The sequence below is a fragment of the Balaenoptera musculus genome, chromosome 2 (genome assembly GCF_009873245.2).
Source record: "Balaenoptera musculus isolate JJ_BM4_2016_0621 chromosome 2, mBalMus1.pri.v3, whole genome shotgun sequence".
NCBI classification, from domain to species: Eukaryota; Metazoa; Chordata; class Mammalia; order Artiodactyla; family Balaenopteridae; genus Balaenoptera; species Balaenoptera musculus.
In genome coordinates this window covers 33,961,865-33,981,637 of record NC_045786.1, presented here as the reverse complement: position 1 = coordinate 33,981,637, position 19,773 = coordinate 33,961,865, and the positions used below count along the sequence as shown (strand labels likewise).

Sequence of the window (19,773 nt, the reverse complement as noted above, 5' to 3'; positions counted from 1 at the left end):
AGATACATTTTATGGTCTATTTCAGTAGCTTCTGCTAACTTCATTTCCCACCCCCCTTGCTGCTGACTTTATTCTCCATGCGTCAGTCTTTCATTACTTAGACATGTATCTTTCACTCTGTTTTTTTTTTTTTTCCCCCCTGGATGAAGATCTACCTGGACTTGTGTTCATTCTAAGAGACCCTGAAAACTTTTTTGAAGAAGGTAGGGGTTTCAAACAAATTATCATTTAAGGTATCATTCTGTTACCTTGTCAAGGAACAAATATTTGGTCATCTCAGCCTCTGCCCACAAACTGCTGCCTCCTTCCCTCTCTCTCGCCACACCCACCGCATCACCATCTCTGGAAACATTTACAGCCTTCCTTTTCAGTTCTGAGTCTAGAGTTGGTGCCTCAGGATCACAGCTGCAGCATTTGTGGACCGCCTCAGCTACATGCCCTCCAGGGTCCCCATCCCCATGAATAAAATAATGGCATTGGACTCCATCACAGGTTCTCACTTTTTTAAACCTTTGTGCCCCCAAATTCTTTCTCAAGCACACTTCCACTAGCCAAAAAGATTCTGTTGAATTTTACCTTTTGTAGTTTTATTTTCAAAATAATAGATATTCTGAATATATTGGTAACGCTTTCTCAATTCATAGTCTTCCTTCTACCCCCAAATTCTAATACTTCTCCAGGTGCAATGGTTCTGTGGCAGCCAATATATTTTTTTAAATTTTTATTGGGGTATAGTTGATTTACAGTGTTGTGTTAGTTTCAGGTGTACAGCAAAGTGATTCAGTTATGCATATACATATATCTACTCTTTTTTAGATTCTTTTCCCATATAGGCCATTACAGAGTATTAATAGAGTTCCCTGTGCTATACAGTAGATCTTTATTAGTTATCCATTTTATATATAGTAGTGTGTATATGTTAATACCAATCTTCCAATTTATCCCTACCCCCTTTACCCCCTGGTAACCATAAGTTTGTTTTCTATATCTGTAACTCTCTTTGTTTTGTAGATAAGTTCATTTGTACCCTTTTTTTTAGATTCCACATATAGCAGCTGATATTTTTAATGCCCAGTATTGATTCTCCTTTCTCTGGTAATACATCCCAATTTTCCTTTGGGGAGCGACTCTGTCCATGCAATGCAGTCTTAGAAGGACAGTCATTGAAGGTGCCCTAGCCAGAGGGTGAGCACATGAGACACCAGCCCAATCAGTGCCATCTCCCTGGAAGGTAACTTTTGAGCACCATGTCCCAGGATGTGCAAACAGTGATGCCTTAAGGATGCTGCCCATTCATTCCTGCTACCCAGACCCCTGAAGCTGCCCTGTTCCTGGTCCTTTATTGCAGCTTGGCCACGCAGCTTTTACTTAGTTCTCTAAATTGAATAGCCTCAATGAATTCGTTTTTTTGTTTAAGATAGTCAAGTTGGATTCTGTTGCTTACAACAAAGAACTCTAACTGATACATAACTCTCCCAACTAAGAATAACTGACCTGGACTATACTTGAGGTCTCTTTTACCTCTAACGATCTGTAATTCCAGTAACCTCACACAACATAAATGACAGGGCATCGAAGTCAAGATTTAGGAGAAGAAAAAGGAAAATGTGAAAGCTACAGAAAGAAGAGATTTAAAATTTTGTGGTAGGTTAATTATTGCCTAGCAAATGTTCATTCCCTCCCTTCTATCTTAATGGGAAAAATAGAGTTCCCCATTCATGTTGAGTTGGACCACGTGATCTGTTTTGGTCCATGGAAAGTGGGTGTGAAAGGGTGCTAGTTCTGAGCGCAAGGCCTTAAGAGTCCTCCCATGTTTCAGTTCACTTCTCCCCCGTGAGAAGAGTATGTCCTGGGAAGAATGAGACTCACATGGAGCTGACCTGAACCCAACTCTCAGCCTGGAGCCAAGTTTAGTGTAGAGAAGCTGAACCCTAGACAGCCTGTAGATGCATGAGTAAGAAATAAATGCTTACCGTGAAATTTTAAGGATTTTTTTTGTCATGTAGCATTATTATGGCAATAGCTGACTGACACAAATTTGTTTTGATTTCAGTCAACTTTAAGCCCAACAATTTTCAGTTTCATCAGGCCTAGGGAGGGGTGAAGGAATGTCCTACCTGCTACTTTGACCTGCTTGGAGGCACAGGCTTTACAGGGGAGCACCTGGAACTCTTCTGCCTGGTACATGGAGTAATCGGTACTGGCAACGACCAGGATATCTCCGGGCTTCCATGATTGTACATTGTCTTCCAGATTCAGGATGGTGCTGTTCACGTTGGTGTCGATGGTGACGGTGAGTTTTGGCCTCACTGTAACCCAAAACAGGAGAGACTGAGAGATAAAGCTTTGCTCCTGGCAAACTTCTGACTCCCCACCTCTTCCCTTCCCCTCCCTAAATCAGTAAATGCCAGGTTTGCCTATCCAAAACCCAAATCACCAGGCTCACCCCATCCCAGTCTTGGTACAGGTTTTTTGAAGTCAACAAAAACCCTACCAGAAAAGAGCCATTCATTAGCTCTGGGCAGGGGAATTTTCCACTAACTCCTTAGCTGGAGTTAAATGTGGTTGCCTCACCACACCCGCTTTGCAAAAGATGTGAAACAAATATAGTCCCTCTCAACTATTATTTTCAGTAGCTGTAAGCCGCCCCTCCAAAGAACTTCCATCCCTAATGACTGCCTTCTGGAGATGGCCAAGTGCCCCCGAGAACAAACCGACCATTTCCACTCCCTTCTAACGAGCACCTCGAGAAGCGGGTTTAAAATAATAGCACCCAAAGAGGCCACGAGCTGCGTGTCTATGCAGGGTAGGGCTGCAGGAAGGTCAGCTCTGTCCACTGCACCCTGGTTTTCTCGGACCAGGCCCTTCCCCTTCCTGAAAGGCATCTGGGCAGGGTGGAGCTCTGCTGGCTCCTGCCAACTCCAAGGACCCTCCCACGGCTCCTGTGTCACAGAAGTGCTCTCTATCGCGAGCTTGACAGGAGCACGGGGTCACTGAGATGCCCAGAGCCAGCTGACACAGCCATCAAAACTCCCAATGCATAGCTGCCAGCTCAAGGAACCGAGCCACGGTTGCATTTCTGTCCCCAGCAAGGAGCTGCTTACCAGGCTTCCCACAGAGGAACCGCACACGGTAGCTCTGGCAGTCCTGGCCCTGGTCATAGCACACAAACCTATAATCCTGGCCTCTTTTGTAGACAACCTCGGTGGTGAGGTTAACTCCATCCACTGTAGTGGCCTGGGAACAGCATGGAAATTACAGAGCAAAGTCATTTCTTTTTGTAAAGAAGGAACGTGATGATTAATGTTATAAACATATACGCACGAGTCTAAAATTGTTTCTGCTGCAAAACTTATTTACAATGGCCTTACATTATTATTCTAAAGTTTCCCCTTCTCGATATTGTATTAGAAAGACAGCATGAAGTCACAGGATGGATAAACATCTTGCCCGGGGTCCTACCGTATTTGGTACCCAAACCAGTGATTGACTGCCCTGGTGAACATTTTCTGGAGCATTTACAGCAAGCACACACTCTTTTAGGAGCTGGGCTGGCTGCTTTCTTACAACTTGTACCACTCACCACCACCAGCACCATCAAGAGTGGCCAACATTTATTGAAGACTCACTATGATCAATCCACTGGTGCCCAAATGTGGCTCCACATCCTGTGGGGAGTCCTTAAAAATACTCATGCCCAGGCCCCATCCTCGGAGTCTCAGATTTGATTGTGTCCCGGGGGCAGCCTGGGCATCAGAACTTTTAACGGCTGCCCAGGTGATTCCAATGGGAAGTCATGTTTGAGAACCCCTCCTGTAGTTATGGAGCTACATACATTATTTCATTCCCTCTTCTTGGCTATGAGGTCTATGAGATTGTTGCTGGTTTTACAGATTTGGAAACTGACGCTCAGAGAGGTTGGGTAACTTGCCCGTTTGAATCTGGATGCATCCAACTATACGGCTGGTGCTTCGCAGCCCTTCCCACTGCTGCCCTCAGGCACTACTGCCTACTGCCCTTGGTTCAGTGTCTGTCTCCTTCCAGTGGCTGGTGGGTTCTGGAAAGGCCAGGTTTTGCCTCCCTCCCTGATCCCAGCATCCAGCCCAGGGCCTGGCACAGAGCACAGTCTCAGCTGATGAGAGCTGATGGGCGAGAAGCTTCAAGGCCAGGTAGAGAATTTAGGGAGTGGGTTCAGAGAAGGGCATGATCCCTGCCAGCTGGGGCTCATCCCAGGGCCGGGTTATGTCTGCATCATGACTGTGGCTGTCATCAGAGACTTGCAATTTAGAGCAAGGACTGCAGCTGTTGTCCTCTTTGGCACAGAAACCAAAGGGACCAGGGCTGGGCAAATAGGAAGGTAAAATATAGTCTATCTAAAAAAGTGGGGTGGGGGACACTTTTAGGAAACCCTGTTTGGAACCCAGCAGATAGCCGCTGCCTTTGGCTTGGAAGGAGAGCTATGGAGACGTGAGTCCAGCCAGAATGAAAATTCAGCCCTTTCATGCAAGCAACACACTCACAGCCATTATCTGGGGTGGTCTCCGCAGCAGAGAGGCAGGCATTGCAGACTTGCTCTTAGAGGAAAACACTAAGCCTCAGAGGGCTTTAGAAGCAAGCTCAAGGTCACCTGACTGTCAAGCCCATGCCTCTGACCCCTGGATCTTTTCCCCTGAGGCCAGCATATTTTTCAGTAAGACACCCCTTAATATTGAGAACTGAGCCTGAAAATATCATCCAATGGAGCTGGACATTTTTTAAGGTGCAACATCCAATAAAAATTTCAGGAAAACATCTACTCAATTTTGCTGCTTTTCTTTTTTTCCTTTTTCTAACCGTTAAGAACAACCTTAGCTTTGGATAAGAAGAGTAAAAAGGGCTTTACCACTGTCCAGTGAACCTGATCTTCACTTTAAGAAGACACAATGTGATTGTTATTCATGATAATAATTATAAAATAACTAGCAATATCATAATAAACAATAACATAGGAAAATAATTTTAAAATTATTTTAAAAATTTATATTTAAAAAAAATATTTAGGGCTTCCCTGGTGGCGCAGTGGTTGAGAATCTGCCTGCCAATGCAGGGGACACGGGTTCGAGCCCTGGTCTGGGAAGATCCCACATGCTGCGGAGCAACTAGGCCCGTGAGCCACAATTACTGAGCCTGTGCGTCTGGAGCCTGTGCTCCGCAACAAGAGAGGCCGCGATAGTGAGAGGCCCGCGCACCGCGATGAAGAGTGGCCCCCGCTTGTCGCAACTAGAGAAAGCCCTCGCACAGAAACGAAGACCCAACACACCCATAAATAAATAAATAAATAAACCTAAAGTTAAAAAAAAAAAAATTTAAAAAAAATTATGGGCACTCACTATAGGTCAGACACTTCATGTATTGTTGCATTAAATCCACAAAATAATCCCATGAGGGAACAATTATTACCTCCATCTTTGCTTATGAGGAAATTGAGACACTAAATTAAATAACTTGACTGATATCTATGGCCAGGATTGCTAGTGAGGATGACTCAGGGTGCAAGATTTAAGGCAGCACTCACTCTCAGGGCCATGCGAGTGCACAGTCGGCACCTGGGAGCGAGTGCCACCTTAAATTTTGTGCCTTGGGCACCTCACACGTCTAACCGTAGTCCTGTCACTGCTGATAGGCCATAGCTCACATGTGGCCGAGCTAGGATGCAAACTCGGAGCTATCTGGTTTCAAAATACATCTTCCAACCACCAGACTGACCTCCAGCCACTGTGCCGGGGACGAGGGGGAAGAGGGGACTGCCCAATATGGTCTCAGCCCCAAGGATGTGTGAGTCCAGTAGGTCCCCCTGGCCTTGAAGGGCGGGTGGGTTTTAAGGGAGAAGGTGGGAGGAGAGGAGATTTCAATCCAGGAGAACCTCAAGAAGGGTGATGACATGGGAACAGGGGACTGTGGTTTTGGTTTTGATTCTGCAGAATCACAAGCTATCAGATCTGGAAAAAATTTCCTTGAGTTGAGGTCAACTGTGTTAGTCCTAATTATTTCCTCTTTCTTTCCAACTCGCCATCCTGCCTAGGTGACAAATGTCCTTAACAGCCCCTCCCCCTCCAGAGGATTTGACCGTGTCAGGGCAGAGCAAGTATCTGGGGGACCCCTTGTGTGGGGCGGCCACAGCCCTGGAGAGTCTTCAGGTGCACTGGGGCCTGCACGGTGGTCAGAGGTGGCAAGTGACCACAGTAACCTGTTATTTCCCATAGTGGCAAAAATGGGCACATGGGCATTTCACTTTTGTTTCAGTCTCTCTGGTGGGTTAATTAAGTAGGGCATTTAGCTCCTGGCTGATGTGTCTGACACTCTATTTATAAAGAGGACGTAATCTTGCTCTTCTCACCTGTGGTAAACATAGGACAAGCCTGGCTTTGCTTTTCTGACTTCAGAAAAACCCGGAGTATATTCTACCTCATTGTCTTTTATGACTAGAAAGAGATGTTCTGGCTAAGTCTGGGGCCACTACTGATTAAAGGTTGATGGTGAGGAGAAAAGGGGCGAACCTGGCATTTCCAGGATGGAGCACTTCCTCCTTTCCTTTAGAGGTGGAGCTTTGATTCACTTTTGGAGGCATGTGACATGTTTTTAGATGACTGCCTCAAGGAACCTTTGTTTTGCCAAAAAAAAGCCAATATCTTATTCCGGAATTGAGAGTTTTGAACTAATAAGGGGTTATAATGCTCAGCAAAATATTGTCAAAGAATGCACTTTTGCGGGAAGGCTGGCCCAAGCTTCTGGGTAAAGGGGAAAACTGTTGTTGGGTCTTTTATTCTTCTCTGGACCTCGAATAGTTGAGACCCTGAACTCAGGGAATTCATTGTCAAGGATACTCCTTTTGTTGGAAGGAAACTGGACCCTGCAATATGGCGGCAGACTGGTGGTTACAGAGTCTGGGGTTGGGTCCCCGTGGAAGGTCTTGGATTACGGAGTTGGTGAGCAGTCACATATGATTATATATGTAACATATGGAAAAATCTGCATACTTTCTCCAGTCTCTTCCGCTATCTCCAAGCCTTTAGTAAAGTTTCATTCACTGTGTCAGCCTGGGATTAGTTGTGCTTTGACGCTCTCAGGGAAGAGCCCGTATCTGTGCTGGGAGCAAAGTTACTGAGAGCTGGAAATGCCTAAGGAAAGCTGTTTTCCTAGCATGGAGAAGTGGTCTCCTAAACTACAGTGAGCTGGAGGCAGGCAGCTGGCAGGGCAAACACCAGGAGGGATTTGCAGAGCATGGAAGCATTCCTCGAGGATTTCCAGAAATACTTGGGGAGGGAGTGCTGGTACAAGACTGGACTTCCTGTAGCCAAGTGAACTGGAGGAAAAAAAACGATGGCTCTTTCAGAATTAGAGCTGGAACATTCAAGGTTGCAAGAGAAAATTAAAATTAAATCTGGGAAGTGTGTACTTTGGGGGAGTCAGCACTTTTTGATTCTGTTGGACCCAAGAAGAGTCTCCAACATGTAACTGAATCTGTGTAAATCCTTCTCAGTAACGTTGGAGCCATGTGAACGGAAAGCCTTAGCCAAACAATGAGAAAGATTTCCCTGCCCTTTGCTAACTGCAGAACAGAGTGTCCTCTCTCGGAAAAGTGGTCCCTTGTCCCACAGCCCCGCTACGATGCAAGGCAGAGGGCAGAAGTCCTGCCTCAGGGTGGGGGTCAGGGGGTGGAGGGTTGGAAGCAGTCAGATGACCTGGGACCTGCGGTTAGATAATCTGAAAGAAGGTGGTGTACAAGTGTTGCTATTTGTATTGGCTGAAAGAGGATACACTGGGCAGGGATGGTCTTTCTCAAATGACTCCTAATTCTCTATCAAATAGTTAAGTGGCCCCAAACCTTGTTTTGGAAGAAGACCAGGCATAAGGAAATAAACTCCATTTCCTTGCCCATGTCTCTGTCTTTCTTATGGTCCTTTGAGTTCGGAAGCTCACCAGCTGAGCCACTGAATCGTGAGGGCGGCCTATTCACCCCACACTTTCATGATGGAGCCAGCTGAGAAAGTCTAGGTCCCCTTTGGACAGAGTTAACTCCAAGTGAAGATCCCGAGCAAACACCGTCCGTTCTGCAAACGCCGGCTTTCATTAACTGAGTGGAGAACAAGGCTGCAGGTGTTCTCCACCTGGGCCAGGCTCAGCCTGCACCCAAGTCCCGGCCAGATCCCGTGCACTTGAGGCCCCGAAGGAGACCAACGGAGGAGTGAAGCTGAGTAGGGCAAACCCAACCCCACGCTGGGCACCCTCAGCTGTGGCTGAAGAAGCAGTTGGAGAGAAGGAAAAGGAACTCAGCAGTAGGACCCAGGAGAGAATTTGAGGCCTAGCTTTGAAACTTACTGGTGGGGAGGCCTGGAGCAGATACACAGCTTCCACGTCAGTCTCTAAAATGAGAACGGTCCTCTCTGGCTTTACCAGCGTCACAGGAGGGCCGTGAGACTCACACCACTCAAATGGCGCGAAAGCCTGTGATCTACAGAGTCTTCTTCAAGACAAAGCCTTTATAACTATTTGGTTACCTGTATATCAATGGGGCGATTGCAGATTTTCCCTGGGTGAGTGGCCCGGAGGTCTGAAATTTTCTCCCCACCTTTAGTGTAAGACACTTGGTCATGTTCAAACCACTCCGTCCATTCCACATCTGGGAAGAAAGGAAAGAGCAGAGTCAGACGAGCAGGGCGCAGGAGAGCCAGCAACACTCGGTGTAGCCCCCAAGCAGCCTCGGCACAATGGGAGTTGAATACCATCTGTCCAGGTTCTCACCAGGCTGGGTACCAGAGGCTTCTAAAGCATCTGTCAACTTCCCCCACCTCTCCCACCTTTTTATTAAAAGTGCCTCTTATCGACTATCTTATTTTATAAAAGCAATAGATATTCTTCACTACTGCCAAAAGGAGAAAGATGAAATCCATCCATGAACCCATTATCCGAGGATGGCAGTGAGGCTTGCTGCTTTCCATGCCCCCGTCCCCGTGTGTGTGGGCTCCTTGAGGGCCGGTTCCCACTCCTCCTGTGTTCTCTGTTCAGTGCCATCGCCTGGCACAGAAGACGTATTCCCTGAGAGAAAACATCCCTCTGGGCTATTCACCACGGAGCCTTGATTAATTCAAGACAGCTCTCAGTTGCAAACTAAGTCGACACTGCCACAGTCAAGCGGTCCTATTGGTGCAAAAGGAAAGTCCTCGTTCTGCAAAGCCCTGGCCTTTTAGCCCCCTGTGAAATTTTACCAAGGTGTTCCAAACTCCTCACCTTGAACCCACTCGCTGGATGAAGAGACATTGAAAAGCTCGCCATGCTCCGTCCGGAAGAGTTTGAATACCCGGGCAGCAGCAGAGCCGTGGTGTCCTGTCAAAGTGGAGATCACAGGCGTCAGCAACCAGATCGACCCCCAAATTCAGAAGGATGTGACGCTAATGCAGAGAAAGCCCCCTACACACATGGATCTTGAGTCATTTGGTTAAAAAAAAAAGTTTCAGGCCAATCTTTCCGGAGCAGATTATTTCTTGTCCCTTCTTTTGCTTCAGTTTTGCAAGCTTAACTGCAGTGTTCCAACAATGCTATACTTTGGAACTCCATCGTTTCTCATGTGAATTCCTCTCTAGGATTAGAGCCGGCAGTACCTTCCGAAACCTTCCCTGGGCAGAGGAGGCTGGTGCTATGTGCTAACAGCCCACCCAAAGCATCTTTTTTTTTTTTTTTTGGCCACACTGCAAGGCTTGTGGGATCTCAGTTCCCCGACCAGGGATCGAACCCAGGCCCTCGGCAGTGAAAGCGTGGAGTCCTAACAACTGGACCGCCAGGGAATTTCCCAAAGTGTCTTTTTAGCTCAAAATATTACCCTGGCTGGTTCTGTCCCCGTTCTCATCTTTCCTGTGTCACTTGTTTTGGATTAAACCAATGACAATTTCTTTGCAAATGTAAATATTATCTTAGCGATTGGCCTTAAATCAGTATGGACTTTTGCCACTCAAGTAACTTGGCCATTAAGCAGCTAGTCACTCAACAGGGTGTTGGGTGGTGGATCAGCCATGTTCTGAGGGTGGAGGGTGGTTCAAAAAGCCCCTGAGTCTCTTGGTCAGAGAGACACTGGAGGGAATTTGGCCTCTCGCCATTTATTACCGTGATACTCAATGTGGTCTTCAACAGAAGAAGAGGGATTTCCTTTCACAGTTAGGAAACTCCAAGGGTGTCTGAAAAAAAAAAAAACAACAAAAAAGTTCTTCACACGTCTGAGGCTGTGCTGGAGGTAGAGTTGATGCAGAGTGTCACACAGAGGCTGTTTGGGGAAATTAGTTTCCAGGCTGGGCTTCCCTTTCTCCAGAAGAAAAAGAGCCTTTCTCTGCAAGCCCTGGCCTTCCGAACCACTCGGCTGGCCTGATGTTTGTGGACCGTGAACCTCTGCAACTCCATTCTGGCAGTCGACAGGGTATGAATCACAAATAACAAACAAGCCCACAGACCTACGTACCACCTGCCAGGCTCAATTAGGTTCTGAAGCAAGTGCTCTGATTCCTTTAGGAAAACAAGGAAACATGCTCCAAGGGAGAAAGGTTATTTCTCTCATGAGTTAATCTCGAGGAAAATGCCACAGGCAGATGTGACTGAATACCCAGGAATCGGCATTGGGCCTTGGGAAGGAAAGAAATACTTCTTCTTCCTAATGAGAAGCAAAGGAGAAAAAGAAGGGGTACCATTTTGGAAAGTTATACATTCGTCTTTTCTCCATTGAAGCGTGCACTGCTCTAGGGTGGGAAGGTTTTCTTATCCGTTTTTGTCTTCCCCCTAATACCTAACCCAGCCTCTCGCTTACTGTGAGATGTCAGTAGGTCTTGGCCCTCAATAACTTTGATTATTTTTGTTTTGATCTCTTATCTTGGAAAGTAAGTCTTCATTGAGGTCGGGGATTTGACTGTGTCACCCTTGCTTAAAATCTTCCAATGCCTACCCATTTGCATAAAAAGCAAACTCCTTGGCCCAAAGCAAGAGGCCCTCCTGTGCCCACCTTGGCAGCTTCATCTCTCACCCCTCCTGTTCTTGTACTTTCACGCCCCGTCATCAATTCCCATTTAATATCTGCCTCCCGGCGAGAGCTCAGTACTTCCCGAGACAGGTCAGAACTTACCATGAGAGCTCAGTACAGCTAGTCCAGCCCTAGTGCCTTATGCCAATATTTGCCCTTCCTGGCTGAATGAACAAATGATGGGTCCAAGTCTCAGATCTTCTACTGATTTTAGGTGCTTTGAGTTTTTGTCATTCAAAGTGGGTCTATACAAATGAAGGGTAAAAATGTAATTCCTGCCTACCTATCTCCTTTACTTATAGAACATAGCACCCATACTTCCGTGGCTCTTGTTTATAAGGAGAGAATAGTTGCTAACGTTTACTGAGTTCTTATTCTGTGCTACACACAGTGGCAAATATTTTGCTCATATTATCACATTTACCTTCCTCCCCAGAGTCCTTTGAGCTGGCTCCTCAAATACCCCATTTTACAGACATAGGAAGCCTGCAAATAGATGGTGAGTCACTTGTGCAGTCACCTAACAGGAGGTGCAGCCCAGACTCAGATTCAGGCCAGATCGGATGCTAGCATCTTGGACCTCCTTCTGCTGAGGTCCTACATAGCCAGTCCCTTTGTGGTTCTGCCTCTCACGGAAATTAACTAACTGGCCTTTTGGCTTATAACACAACGAAATAGCAGCGCCCTTGGTTTTTGTTAACAAAGGAGTTTTACAATACTAAAGTGTCACTGTCATCTTTGGCTGCTTGAGTTTCCTGCCCAAACCCTTCCAGAAGGAGCAGCCCATGGGCAGTCAGAAAAAGCACCCTGGAACCCGGAGTCCTGTCCCTGCCCAGGGAACCTCTGCCCAGGCAGTAAAATTGCTTTGCTCAGAGCCCAGAAGAGGCTCTGGCCTGCCCGCATTTTGCCCACGGTCTACAGAGCTGGAGGGAGGTGCATCCCTATCTCCAATAGCCACGGGACAGATGATCTCAACTTTCCACTGAACCGAGATCTGATTCAACATGATTAAAAGGTGTGGCTACTGTGGGGTAAACGGCTTCCTCTTGGTGCCAACAGGTGAGCGTGCCAAAGTCAGGCATGACGCTGCAATCCAAGGCAAACGAAACACGCCCTGGAGCACATCAAAGGGCCCCTTCTGCCGGGGGGCTTGGCTGGGCAGACGCACTTCATGTGGTCTCTAAACAGATGTCTGCCAACCCCCCCAGGCATGTTCTGACCCCGTTGCTAAAGGAAGGGAAAATGACCATTAGCTGTACAACTGAGGCACGGCTTTTACACACAGTAGATGCTCAATTAATATTTTGTAAGTGGCCGATTGAATGAATGAGTTCCTATACACAGAGACCTGTGGAGCTGCAGAGTGGAATATGCTTCTAAGGAAAACCAGGCTCCCTTTAAGAACAAGCCTTAACATGTCCAGTGCGGATGGCTCACACGTCTGCATCCCCCCAGGGTCACCACTGAGGGTGATGTCGCCTGGGGAAACAAGCAGGGAAGTTAGGTAAAGTCCGCCTGGGGTAGCGATGCTTCAGTGTTCTGGAGCCCTGGGGAGGTGGAAGTGATGGGCGATACCTAAATCCAAGGTGTAGGAAGTGCTTGCTGCCCAATTTGGTCATCGCCTTCCTGGCCACGTCGTCCAAGTTTCGAGAGCCTTCATCATTCACGGCAACAGAAAGGATCCTGCCGTCGGGCACTGTGTTTAAATACTGGGCCAGACGTTCACTCTCTTTCTTGGATCTATAGGTGTCAAACCTAAAAAGGGCAGACAGAGGGGATTTTAATAGTCCTAACAGCGGCCCAAAAAGAGAACCCTAAGCACCTACCTGTGGTATGACAACTAACACGCCATCCAAAGATCTCAAGGGCTGTGATTTTTAAAGAAAAAAGCTTTCATTACAGCAAAAATCGATCATCTCAAACTTAACAAAGATAACCCACCCTCATCCACATACAGTAGCTATGAAATAGAGATCTCAAAAAACCTATATCGCAGGTGACAAGAATTTACAAAGGAAAGACCCAGTTGTGTAATGATCCCAACTCTAAGTATAAAGTGAACTTATTAAGTATAAACATTTTGTAAAATGACAACGGAAATTCCGAAAGAATCTGTCTTAGAACTTCACAAGCAAAATAATTCTAAAACGACTCTAGAAAAATAAACCAGCGTGAATAGCCAAGATTTGGGAAAAGGAAAACAGTGGTGGTACGGGGAGTGGGGGGGAATGTATGGGCGCTCCTGAGTCCTCAAACTTGTTTTTAATTGTTCCCATAACCTGGTCTGACCCCACCTAGGCCCCCTCCTTCTCCACTGCCCCGCCCCAGGAATCGTCTGCTATGAGCCTAGTACAGCTCAGGGTCCCATGACCATACCCCATGCCCACTCCTGCCTTCACTCATTCATCCTTACCTTCTCTCCAGCCAATCAAATGCTTACTACCGTTCAAGAGCCGACCTAAGTTCCTGTTTCTCCAGGTAACCTCCAGGTAACCAGGTTTCAGGTGACCACAGCCTGCGTTTCTGTGTGTGTTCAGGGTTTATTAATATCCTTACTCACACACATTCAGCTCTCAGATTCTTGAGCCCACTGACTCATACTTTACCCGAAGGAGGTTAGGAAGGAGCAGGGCTCCTGGCTTTGGAACCCCCACATCAGCTATCGGGATAACATCTCATTACGCACTTCAGTAATGAATTCAACTTCAGGTTGGCTGCTGCAAGTAACCATATTGTACTACTTAAGAAGCAGCACCATATCCGGAGAAAACCAGAATTCAAAAGGATGCATGCACCCCGATGTTCACTTCAGCACTATTCACAATAGCCAGGACGTGGAAGCAACCTAAATGCCCATCAACAGATGAATGGATAAAGAAGATGTGGTACCTATATACAACAAAATATTACTCAGCCATAAAAAGGAGCAAAATAGTGCCATTTGCTGAGATGTGGATGGACCTAGAGACTGTCATACAGAGTGAAGTAAGTCAGAAAGAGAAAAACAAATATCGTATAATATCACTTACATGTGGAATCTAGAAAAATGGTAGAGATGAACTTATTTGCAAAACAGAAATAGAGTCACAGATGTAGAGGACAAACTTATGGTTACCAAGGGGGGAAGGGGGGTGGTGGGATGAACTGGGAGATTGGGACATATATACACTACTATATATAAAATAGATAACTAAGGAGAACCTACTGTATAGCACAGGGAACTCTACTCAGTGCTCTGTAGTGACCTAATTGGGAAGGGAATCTAAAAATGTGTGGATATATGTATACCTGTGGCTGATTCGCTTTGCTGCACAGCAGAAACTAACACAACATTGTAAAGCAACTATACTCCAATAAAAATTAATAATAAAAAAAATCAATTGAATATAATATAATAAAATTCAAAACAAAAAAGCAGCAGCACCAAGGAGCCAGAACACAATCGAGAAGACTGTTCTCTCTCCTGTGAAGGCAGAGGCTCTCTGATAGATATTGTGTCAATCAAGCTCAGCCTGGCTTCGTTAACTGTGGTCTGCGGATTGCTCCGTCCCAGGCCAAGCAGGTGGCTGTCAGCCCCCGTGGGGAAAATATAGTGGTTTAGGGCCTGAAGCAGATCTGGGTTTGAATCGCAGCTCCAACACTCCCCAGCCTTGTGACTCTGAGCAAATTTAGCCTCACCCAACCTCAGTGTTCTCACCTGTATAACAACAGAACCCACCTGACAGGGGGTTTATGAAGATTCAGTTATAGATGACAGATAAAGTGGTTAACACAGGGCTTTGCACAAAGTCCAGTGATCGTATTATTGTTACTAATATCCACCAGAGGGCAAGGTTGGCTGTCCTGTGTGCTTCTGCCCACCCTGGCCCATATCACAGCTGATTCCCTGCTGCCTTCCTGTGGATGCTCACGGCTCATGCCCTGTTTTTGAGGAGTTCCATATCCCCATCCTCCAGCAGCACCAGGAAAGCTGTCTCTGCTTGCCTACTCCAGCTGTGCCCTTCCTGGTGGATCTTTCTCTCTGAGTGGCCTGGGACAGCCTCTGCAAGGCCAGGGCAAGAGCCCCCGGGAGCCTACAGGACAGGTCAGGCCTCTGCAGAATCTGCCAGCTGATACCTGAGCCAGGGCAAGGGGCAGGGAGCGGGAGACTTGCCCTATCTGCCTCCTAAATATCTCTCAAGTTCATCCACTTCTGTTGCCACTGCTTCTACCTGAGCCCTCGCCAGCGACCTTGCTTGCCTTGACCATGCAGATGCCTCCTAACCACCTCTGCTGGCTTTACTTTTGCCCTCCACAAACAATCCACTCTCTACACAGCAGCCAGTTCTTTTCAATCAGATCGTACCCTTCTTAAAGCCCTTCGGTGGCTTTGCATCGCACTAAGAATAAAACCCACCTCCTCACTGGGCCTCCAAGGCCTCCACACCCACCCCTGCTTAAAACTCTGGCATTATGGCATCTCGTTTCCATCCCTCTACCCTCCCATATCTCTGCTGGCCCTTCCTCCCTGTGAGAACATCACGCCCTTTCTCACCTCTGGCCCTTTGCACTTGCCGCTCTGTCTTGAAAACTCTTTCCCTGACTCAGCCTTACCCGGCGGTCCTCAGCTCAAATGCCGCTTGTTTGCACTGGCCTTTCCAGACCACATGATGCAAAGTGGTCTCATCTAGTTACCCTCTACCCTCTCACTATGTCTCTTCCCCCTAATTACCGATGATCACAGCCTAAAACTATGCTGTGCTTACATGTGTGCATGTGTGTGCAAACATGCCTGTTCCTGTTCAATTCAGCTTGGATTTCTGTCTGTTTCACTCACTGCTGTGCTCCCAGCACCCTGAGCAGCATCTGGCTAGGACACATGCTCAGTAAGTGTATGTTGAATGAATGAATGTGTTTACGTGAAGGCAAACCTTACCGGTCAGAATGGATGACTGTCCCTGATTTGGGGTCAATGACATGAACAATGACTCCACGGTGACCCCAGCTCCTTTCGAAAAAATAACCTCCCTCTTCCATGCCACCGGGGTGAAGAGTCTTGTTCAGAAATGTCCAAGAGAGCTTCTTCTGTCCATGCAGCTCAAGGGTACCTCCTCTGTCGACGCCGATGTACTTGAGGCCAAAGTAAGGGTCTGGCTGAACGTCTTCATCAGCCCTACAAGAGAGAACAGCTCTCCATGGTTGGCCGACGCCTCTCTTTACTGGATGCTAAGCCCAGAGGGGACTGCACTGCTCTTGACTCCCACTGTGGCCACCTTAGACCCAGTTACACCTGGTGATTGCTCGAGGTCAGTAGACATAGCATTGGCAACCAACATTGTCCCACACCAGACCAAAATGAGTCCAACAGGCCAAGCAGAAATACTTATCAATAGTTAACATGCTGGCACTTCTTTCCAGTTCTAAGTATGCTATATTTTGGTCCATATCAGATGTGGGATCACCTGGACCTGGACTGCATACCCTTGTGTATTCTTGGCTACTGATTCTGAGAACTCTCAATTGCTTGAAGAGGGAGTATAGCCAGAGGCAAATACTGCATGGAATTTTTCTTTATCTTGTCCATCATAACCTATTAATAAACATTCACAGAGACTCCCTCAGCCCTGACATGATTAGAAGGCAGCTGAAAGGCTGGCAGGGATTTCTGTAACTTAAGTCTGGACCTGAGCCACAATAAATAAAATGCCTCATGTACTCCTCCAGCTCACCCAAATCACCACTGTCTGTCTCGTTCATGATTACCATCTGGCAGGACCTAATGATAATTCCTTTCTTGAACTAAAGCCTCGCTGTCTTAACCTCCCTCTCTTCCATGAAAAACCTCCTTCCCGTCAGATCCCAGAGTATCATGTGACTCATGGAAGCTGTCTACTCACCTTCCATACAAAATGATGCTGAAATTGCCCTGGAAAGGGCAGAGGGCACTCCCAGCATGCAGCTCTCCTCCGTTGTCAATCAGGATGTGCCGGGTACGCAAAACAATTGCCTCATCTTGGTCTTTAATGACTAGCTTTCCTGAAGAGGTAGGAATGGAGTGAGGTTTAGGAAGACAAGTCTTAGTGGTGAGATTATAGCAGAGTCAAGGGCAGACCTCCTAAGCCCCTCATGTCATCCAGGCAGGCAGAGAGGCGTGTCTTTCCAATACTTCTATGCTTGCTGTGCTTACGGTGGTTACTTTTCTCTCTGCCTTGTGATGTGTAAATAATGCCTCCTTGGTTTACTGCTATCGCTGCATGTGCTGCATTCAATGAGCAAGCATCTGAAGGTCAGATAAGCAGGAATGCTCAGAGCACCAATAAGAAGTTTCCTCTATAAATGCTTCTTTCACTAAGATTGGACCTCTGACAAGCCATTCCTAAGTGCTCAAAGCTGATGGTTATCTCAAACAACCAGATGCTCTGATGTGAACCCAAAGCATGTGACATTTGTTCTGTCCATCTACAGTTATGGCAACCTGCATCCCATCTGCTAGGCTCTGAGGCAGCAAACCAGAGAGAGATGGGGCAGGGGAGGGAGATTGGCTTACCTCCCTCTGAGATGCGGATGGAATGGACCGTGGCAGAAGAGATGAGCAGCAGTGTTCTGCCCTGGTCTATGTGCACGTAGTAGTCTGGGTCATGGCCAGGATTCCAGGGCTGCAGCTCAGGCCACTGATCAGGGCACTCAGCCGCCACTGCCAAGGACAGAGAGATGTCACTGCTACCACCCACCAACCTCCCCAAGCAAGGACTGCCACAGACCACAAGCAGGGTGGGGTGAGGAGTCTATCATGCATTTTCATGGCCCTTGCCTTCTTCCTACTAGAGCTCAAAGCAGGGCCCTAGAAAGCAAAGAGAACCCCTGACATAGGAGCCAGGAGGCCTGGGATTTAGTCAAATGCCCTTCATTAGTTCATCCTTTATCTGTGAACAAGTCATTTCCCTCTTCTGGACTCAGTTTTTCCCTTTATAGAATGAAGGGTAGACCAGATGACTCCTCAAGACATTCCAAGATCTAAAGTTAGGCAATGATTTACCCAGATTACTTGTATTCCAAGGCATCCTTTCCCCTGGAAAGCATTGTTTAAAAAGTTGACAAAGCCTTTTCCCCTTCTGCCTGAGAATTTGACTTTTAGTTAATTTTCTCTGTTTCCCTGGAAACCTGAGAAAGATGGTATTCTATAAAGCATGTTACCAAGCAACATCTTATAACAAAAGTCACCCCTGATTAGTAAATGGCATCTGAACTGGGAGGAACTATGCAAAATTTATAATGATCCTGGTGGAGATGTCTTGCTTGAAGGCTTCCCTGAGTGCAGGGACTCTCGTAATTGGGCACATCCCACACAGCAACTCTGAAAGTTACATCTATGGAGTTGCTATAAGAGATACTGGCTCTGACGGGGCAATCCCCACACCTGTCCAATGACGGTCTTGTTTCCTCTCACCTAAGGAGCTGTCTCACCTGGGGAACAAAAGAAGATAGCCTCTGGAGGCTTGTAGAATGCTTCCAAGACCACCCTCACGGAAGAGAAACGCCTGACGCTGCTCTGATGGTGGGCGGTGTTTCTGTCCTAGGCCCTTTGAAGTTATCCTGATGCCAAGCATGGCCTGTGGTAGCCTCATGAGTCTGAATGTTTAGTTGAACTCAAAGCCCCCATGGTGGGTGTTGCAGACTTCTCCCCGATGCAAATAGAAGCACTGGGAAGAGTCTCTCCTCCTATGGCTAAGAAGGCTCTGTACCCCAGTGGGCTAACATGTATGGTGAACAGAGGAGGACTGTCTCAGAAATTGGGAAAATCTCCCTGGACAGCAGGGAAAAACCCAGAGGGAAAGCAACAGGAAGAGGCAACGGGCAAAACAAAATGAGAATGGCTTGCCTCAGAGATGGAGCCCCAATGCCCACCTTTTTTTCTCTCACTAGAAAGTTGTGAGCAAGCATGAAATAGCAGATTTTTAAATAACTGGAGCGGGATGGAGGAGAAGGAAGGTGAGTTGTAGTAAACCCATGGCAGGGGCAAGGTTTCAGATGGTGAAGACCCTGGGGAAGGTACTGGAAGGAATGGATGCAAATTCCACCCTTGGGCACCGAGCAAGGGCCACTAAGGGAAACCATGTCTCTTGAGCCAGGTGGGTGCAGTGGACAATATCCATGACATTGGGTGGGACCCCAGAAGGAACTCTGGCTTCAGTACAATTACTAGCGTGTCACTTCTCAATGTGACTTGATTTCGATGCGGCTGTCTCTAGGGTAAGATCCCATGTTTATATATTTCAAGAGAACTGGAAGGGCGCTGCCCCTTTATCTACTCAGCATTGCCAGATGTGGACTCCGGAAGCCCACATCACATCATCGTCCCGGCCCATCTGAAAGCAGCGGCTGGCCCTTCTCTTCTCTGCAAGGCACGGTGCAGGCACCTGGTGCATGTTTCCTGAGTCTCACTCCCCACCCTCCCCTCCCCTGTTCCATAACATCCTCCTTTATGCCCCATCTGCCTCACTGTCAGCCCTAACTCAGGTTTTGGATCTTTTTCATTAAGAAGAGAATTTCACATTTTTTTTGAGTTTTGCTAAAGCAGCTCTTCCAAGATTCTGTAAACCCCATGGGACTCAAATAGTGGCAAAACAATGAAAAAATGTGGCATGTACTCATCCGTGGATTTTTCATTTTAATGTAAGAGCAGGGTTGCCAGCAAGCTGCCAGGATGGGCCGAAGTAGGGGTAGGGGGGCTGGGGGCCTCTGCCTGGGCACTCAGT

General features: G+C 47.2%; 1 protein-coding gene across 2 annotated transcripts in view; it reads right to left on the bottom strand.

Moving 5' to 3' along the window:
* LOC118890060 (cell migration inducing hyaluronidase 1) overlaps positions 1 to 19,773 on the bottom strand; it is a 160,114-nt gene that overhangs the window by 51,593 nt on the left and 88,748 nt on the right. For both annotated transcript variants that reach the window (XM_036842340.1, XM_036842341.1), the window contains exons 3-11: positions 17,565 to 17,711; positions 16,915 to 17,053; positions 15,954 to 16,190; positions 12,614 to 12,793; positions 10,138 to 10,208; positions 9,268 to 9,363; positions 8,538 to 8,659; positions 3,105 to 3,237; positions 2,118 to 2,309 (exon numbers count right to left, since the gene is read on the bottom strand). In XM_036842340.1, coding sequence (XP_036698235.1) covers positions 2,118 to 2,309; positions 3,105 to 3,237; positions 8,538 to 8,659; positions 9,268 to 9,363; positions 10,138 to 10,208; positions 12,614 to 12,793; positions 15,954 to 16,190; positions 16,915 to 17,053; positions 17,565 to 17,711 — 1,317 coding nt within the window. The remainder of the gene's footprint in view (positions 1 to 2,117; positions 2,310 to 3,104; positions 3,238 to 8,537; positions 8,660 to 9,267; positions 9,364 to 10,137; positions 10,209 to 12,613; positions 12,794 to 15,953; positions 16,191 to 16,914; positions 17,054 to 17,564; positions 17,712 to 19,773) is intronic.